We start from the raw sequence: 6,000 nt of genomic DNA on the forward strand, positions 1-6,000 counted from the left end.
GGGAATGCTTTCTCCAGGAAACCAGCTCAGGTTTGTGATGAAGGGTTTCTCGGGTCTGAGGACGGCCCGCAGACCTTACATGAACGTGTTCATCATGACCATCATGAGAAAGGTCATAGACAGTTGTGGCTGAAAAGAGCAAAGAGCTCCCTGTCTTCCCTCTCACTGGCACAGGCATCCATTGAGTGACACACCAGACATCCATGACCACCACAGAACTTGTAAAGCCCAACCTTACACTTTCCCTGCAACTTGGCCAGTCTATCTTTTGTCCTAGCAGGTCTCTGCAAGGCCTCAGTACTTGAAAGTCTTGCCAGAAGCATCTTCTCTTCTTCACCACTTTAAAAGTGATCCTGAGCTATTTGACTGTGGTCCAATTCTCTGGTCAGTTGTTACATCTCAAGCATCCATTAAGCAAATAATGTGTGTGTGTGTGTGTGTGTGTGTGTGTGTGTGTGTGTGTGTGTTGGCAATAGTCAGTGACTTAAAGTAGTTAAGTTAACCAGGAGTGGGATGAGGTGGCATAATTACAGACAAATCTAAAAATTACACTGCACCCAAACTGTGACCTTCTCTACACTTTTTCTTGAAACTCTCTGAGAATTTACAGTAATTTTTAAAAAACTACTCAAGAAAACATAAGATCAGGAGTGATTGCCAAGGAGTGATTGCTAAAGTACTGTTTCCATACAGATACACCAGTTATGTTGCCAGGTCTCATTGCTGGCAAATATGCAATCTTGCTTACTGGTGTTACATTTTTCTTCCTAGGCTCAGCAGGAATTGACAAAGCAGCTCTCCATCCTTCCTCGGGACAACTACAGCCTCCTGAGCTACATCTGCCGGTGAGAGTTCCTGGTGTCAACTCTACAATTTTCATCCACATCAGAAAGAGGCCCCTGGTTAGAAGAGGAAAGACTTATCTTCGGAATCACAGAGATTCTAGTTGAGAACTTTAGAGAGTCAAATCGATTCACAAAGTGGGGCGAGGTTTCCACAAGATAATGTCTAGGATCCCTAAAAACACTAAATAAGCATGCTCCTACATCCTCCATAGCACTTTCCAGAGTCTTGGCAGTGTGACAGAACCCTGAATCCTTATGTTTCTAGAATTGTCTCTGGCTTCCTCACTCTGGACCACAACTTAGTGACCCAGAGACATTCACTCTGGAGCACCCCTTTTGTTCTTCAGTCCTTTCTGGGAACCTGCCAGGTGCCATTTCTGTGGCAACATCTAATTTGTGGAAAGATCCACCAGCTCTGCTGCGTTGGGAACCTGAACCTTTGTCACAGACAGACCTTAATTTTGACTTTTAGTTTTAAAAAATACAGCATCCATATAAGCATGATACTTTCTTGATTGAGAAAAAAAGGAAGATACAGCAAACTATAAATAAGAAATAAAAATTACTCACAACCCCTTGTTCAGCAACAATAACACCTGGGCTCAATAACAACAATAACACCTGGGCTCATATCTTTCTGGGTGTTTCTCAACATTTTTATAACCAGTACAAATTTTACTATATATATATTATATTTACCCATGTACACATAGTTTTATCTCACTTTTTTGTTTGCAATTACACTGTGTTTACCTTATATTGTTAAGTAGGATTATAAATGACTCCATAAGATTTCATAATGTTTCATCACTTGGGCCCATCTCCCTTTATTTAATAATATCTCCATATTTGCAATCTTATGTTGCTTCAGTCTATCTATACTGATCTGCTCAGTTTTCTTTTTACAAGTGATTTTGAAACTTTCATGCCCCAAATGAGTAGAAGCACAATAAAAACTGATTATTAGTTATTGAGCATCAGAGATATGTGGTGCTCTCATCGGAGAATGAGAGTGAGGAGGCTCCATGGATTCATCATCTCTATGACCTTCTCATCGATCAAGTTTTCCTCTCTGGAGATGTGGGTGGCATAGCTGCTGAGAGCTAGGAGATAAGCCTATAGTTGCAAGGCAAAGGGGCAGTTAAACACCCCTGTTAGTCTTAGTCTCCTCTTAGCCCCCTAATTGAACCTAGTCACCCATGATTCTTCACCGGGATCCCCACCCTGCCCCTGGCAGCTTGTGCAAGTAGTCCCTCGTAGTTTCTCTTTCTGTATTGATCTTGGTTCTTTCAGATCAAAGCTTAACTTTAGTGGGCAGAGTGGGCTGATTTTATTCCTGACATAGGAGGAAAGTGTTGGAATCAAACAAGTCCCACATTGGTACCTAGAAGTATGTTTCTTGGCAACTTCCTATTTTCTACTCTGAGATTTCTTGGCTGCCTACAGGTTTCTACATGAAATCCAGCTAAACTGTGCTGTTAACAAGATGAGTGTGGACAACCTGGCTACTGTAATTGGTGTGAATCTCATCAGGTCAAAAGTTGAAGACCCTGCTGTGATCATGAGAGGTACACAAGGCTGGTCCTGTAATGAAGGCATGGACAGAAGAAGGCACAGTAACACTGTTGCAGTGTTTGTGCCTGCAATTTGTGAAGCATGGTCAGCTGATTATCTTGTCTGAATTGAATTAAAAGTGCTATGAGGTAGGCAGAGCTAGAATTGGATCAATTTTCCAGAACACAATAGAGAGAGATAGGTCAAGGACTTTCCCAATGGTTATCCAGCACAGTGGGCTACTATGAAAAGAAAGTTTTCTAGTCTTTATTGCTTTTCTTTACCCTTTAGCCAGATACAGAAAACAAGGCTACATTTCGTAAGTTATCTCACCAAAAGGCTGCTGTAAAACTGGGTTAAGAAAGTTCTGAACCTGTTAACTTAATGAGCAAAAGTCTGGGCATAGAGTACTGACGTCTGCCATGGTGTGAGGAGGCAGTATACATGACACACATTTTCTATGTGTCCAATGAGAAACCAGATGTCATATTGAGTGCCACAGCCAGAAAGAAAGATAGCTTCCTTTTCCTTCCTATTATACTGCCTAGTTTTCTGATTAAAAACTGACTCAGTGCAATACAGGCTGAAAAGAACTTTAACAAGTCATTTCTTCTAACCTATGTCCATTCTTCTGGTCCATTCATTTCACCGCAATATCTCACTCAGAGTAGTTAATTATATTTATTTATTTATTTTTATTTTTTAATTTATTAAGTTTATTGGGACATTTTATGTATATAATAGTAGTACAGTTTATAATAAATAGCTGAATCTTGGAAATAGCCCTAATGCCCATCAACTGGTGACTGGATAAAGATGATTTTTTTTTTTATAAAATGGAGTACAACTCAGCCAAAAAGAGTGAGAAACTAAAGACATTTATAGCTAAAATGGGTGCACATTGAGACCATAGTCTTAAGTGAAATAAATAGAACACACATGTGTAAATGCTGAATAGTTTCTCTGGTGTAAGAAACTGAAAGTGTAAATGAGGGCCAAAATGTATAACAGATAATGTGAAATAGGAAGAAAAGGTCCAAAGGGGAAAGGAAGTGGGAAGCAGGAGGGGTAGGAGAAAGGAAAGAAGGTAAAGGAAAAATGGAAACAAAGTCTCTGTAAATAGGGAGGGGTAGAGGGGTTGAAGGGAGGGCAGGGGAATGGGGAAAGTCCCACTCAAAGTAAGTGAGGAGCAAAATGAGTGCGTCAGGCCCTGTGGCTTTAGGGCCGAGTTTGGATACATCATGGTGGGAAACTTTGAGGGCTTCCTGCCTCCTATCCTGTGATTCAGCACAGCGAACCTCTTTCTTTGTTCTTTCAGGGACTCCTCAGATCCAAAGAGTGATGACCATGATGATCAGAGACCATGAAGTCCTCTTTCCCAAGTCCAAAGATACACCCCTGTCACCCCCTGCTCAGAAAAATGACCCCAAGAAACCTCCAGTGCCCCGAAGCTCTGTGGGCTGGGATGCCACCGAAGAGCCCTCCATGTCTAGAACAGACAGCTTCAGTAACACGGTAAGACACCCACAGCCTTTCTGCCTCCGCTGCACTCTTCCTTTGTTCCAAAGCATCTCATGTAAGAGGTCCTCTGGGGTGAGTGCTGGGAGTGACGAATGATGCTGGGACAGTGTCTGCTGCTGGTGCACATCCTGACAGCACATCTTGGAAGCCTGGCTTCTTTCAAGGCCCACTCTCTGTTGGCCTCCTGGGTGAGGTGGGGGTTATGACTGTGTGCCTGTTGCCCAAAGGTAGGCAGTGGATCCTCTAGAAGAAACCTTTTCGAATGCTGTACAGTCCAGGGAAGTTCAGGGGGAAAATAGATACCATACTGTAAACATTTTGGTGAGAGTTGTTGAAAATTCTGTGCGAAAGTCCAGAGAGAACTGGTTTCCTGCTAACCCTGAAACGTGATTCCTCGCTCAGAGTATGTGATGTTTCGTGTAATATTTCTCATTCCCAGATAAGCCGCCTCAGCAATGTCAGCCCCCTCATTTGTACTGAGGGGTTGGAACTCACGTTCTCAGTATCCCAAAACTGTGCAGACTCCAAGATGCAGACTACTTAAGGGCAATACTTAGTAAAGGTCAAATATTTTTATGTATTTATAGAAGCAAATATTTTTTTCAAAGAACATATGAACTTTATATGCAGCTTCATTCTTTATGTGTGGCTAAGAAATGAATTTAAGATTTCGAACTGACCACAAGACTTAAATTACCTGTAGTACTATTAATCCTGCAGATAAAAAATAGAAGTAGGAATGGTAGTGATTGTATTTTTTTTCCTTAGGGGAGGTTTATCTGAGAACAAGCAACTTACTAATGTCCTAAAACTAAATTATAATTTCAAAATGCTGCTATTTCTTGTAATAAAACCATCCCAGAAGTCCCTGAACATAGCCATTGCTGTGCTCATATAAAAGGTTCCCACTATTCCTCATTTGCTTTGGGCAGCACTATGCTGGGAAATTTAAATATATCATCTTTGGAGTCTTCAACATACCTTTGTAGGGCAGAATTTGTTATGTGTGTCTTTTGATTGAAGAGCTGAGGCCAGAGAGGTTGACCAGTTGCCTAAGATGGAAGCTCTAGCATATTACAAAATACAGTTTAATCTCTCCCTCTCCCTCTCCCCCCACCTCTCTCCTCTGTCTTTCATTTTTGAACCTAGCAGTATAACCTGGATCCTTTTTCACGTCAATAAGCAAGTGGCTCTCTCACATAATCTCATGCTTTTGGCAGGTGTATAGTGTTCCATTCTGTACATGTACCATGATACACTTAACAGAATCTACACCTGGGAAAGTTATTTTCAGCCTTTTGCACACACGCAAAAAATGAGGTTGCAATGAATAATTTTGAAAATACCTTCTTTTGTACCCAGGTAGATTTACTTCTGGGATAAATTCCCAGAAGTGGAATTGCTGGGCCAGAATGTAAGTAAATTTAAATGTGTAATTTTGACAAAAATAACATTTGTGCTATTTTATACTTATATAAGCAATGCATAAAATCCTATATCTCCACAGTTTCTGCAACATAATGTATTTTCTAATGTGATTTGGTAAGGGCTGCCCATCTGATAGGTGAGAAGTAGTACCTTAGGAATTTTAATTTTTCTCCAGTACTGGAAATTGAACCCAGAGCTTTGTGTCTGCTAGGCAAGTGCTTTGCCTCTGAGCTACATCCTTAATCCTTATTAAATTTAATTTTGAGACACAATTTCACTAAGCTTTGCATACCATCTTTCAACTTGTGGTCCTCTTGTGGCCTTAGCTTTGAGAGAAACTGGGATTATAAGTGTGTGCCACTGTCCTGTTTAGTAATCTTTATTTTGAGCTTTTCTTATTCTAAGAAAGGTTGAACATCATTTATAATGTGTGAAGGCCAGTTGTATTTTTCCTATATTGACCTTCTAATCTTGTCCACTGACTTATTTATATTGATTATCTGTCTTTTTGTTTCTTATTTTTATAACCTTTACAAACTAGCAGCCAACAGGAGTAACCCTTTTGTATATGATGGAGAGTTACCTATATATGCATTGCAAATATTTTTTTTAAATTTTAAATTGAATATATTGGTACATTCTGTATACCGCA

The 6,000-nt window shown here is 40.3% G+C and overlaps 1 protein-coding gene across 6 annotated transcripts in view; it reads left to right on the forward strand.

Annotated features, from left to right (window-relative positions):
• Positions 1-6,000, forward strand: part of Arhgap25 (Rho GTPase activating protein 25) — an 80,842-nt gene that overhangs the window by 64,504 nt on the left and 10,338 nt on the right. For all 6 annotated transcript variants that reach the window (XR_777428.3, XM_033764467.1, XM_033764469.1 and 3 more), the window contains 3 exons: positions 772-845; positions 2,292-2,413; positions 3,718-3,914. Coding sequence is in view for 5 of the 6 variants with exons in the window: in XM_033764467.1 (XP_033620358.1) it covers positions 772-845; positions 2,292-2,413; positions 3,718-3,914 (393 nt within the window). In the remaining variant the exon portion in view is untranslated. The remainder of the gene's footprint in view (positions 1-771; positions 846-2,291; positions 2,414-3,717; positions 3,915-6,000) is intronic.

This window comes from Fukomys damarensis, unplaced genomic scaffold, assembly GCF_012274545.1.
Source record: "Fukomys damarensis isolate Sample0158 unplaced genomic scaffold, DMR_v1.0_HiC HiC_scaffold_2, whole genome shotgun sequence".
In the NCBI taxonomy this organism is placed as follows: domain Eukaryota; kingdom Metazoa; phylum Chordata; class Mammalia; order Rodentia; family Bathyergidae; genus Fukomys; species Fukomys damarensis.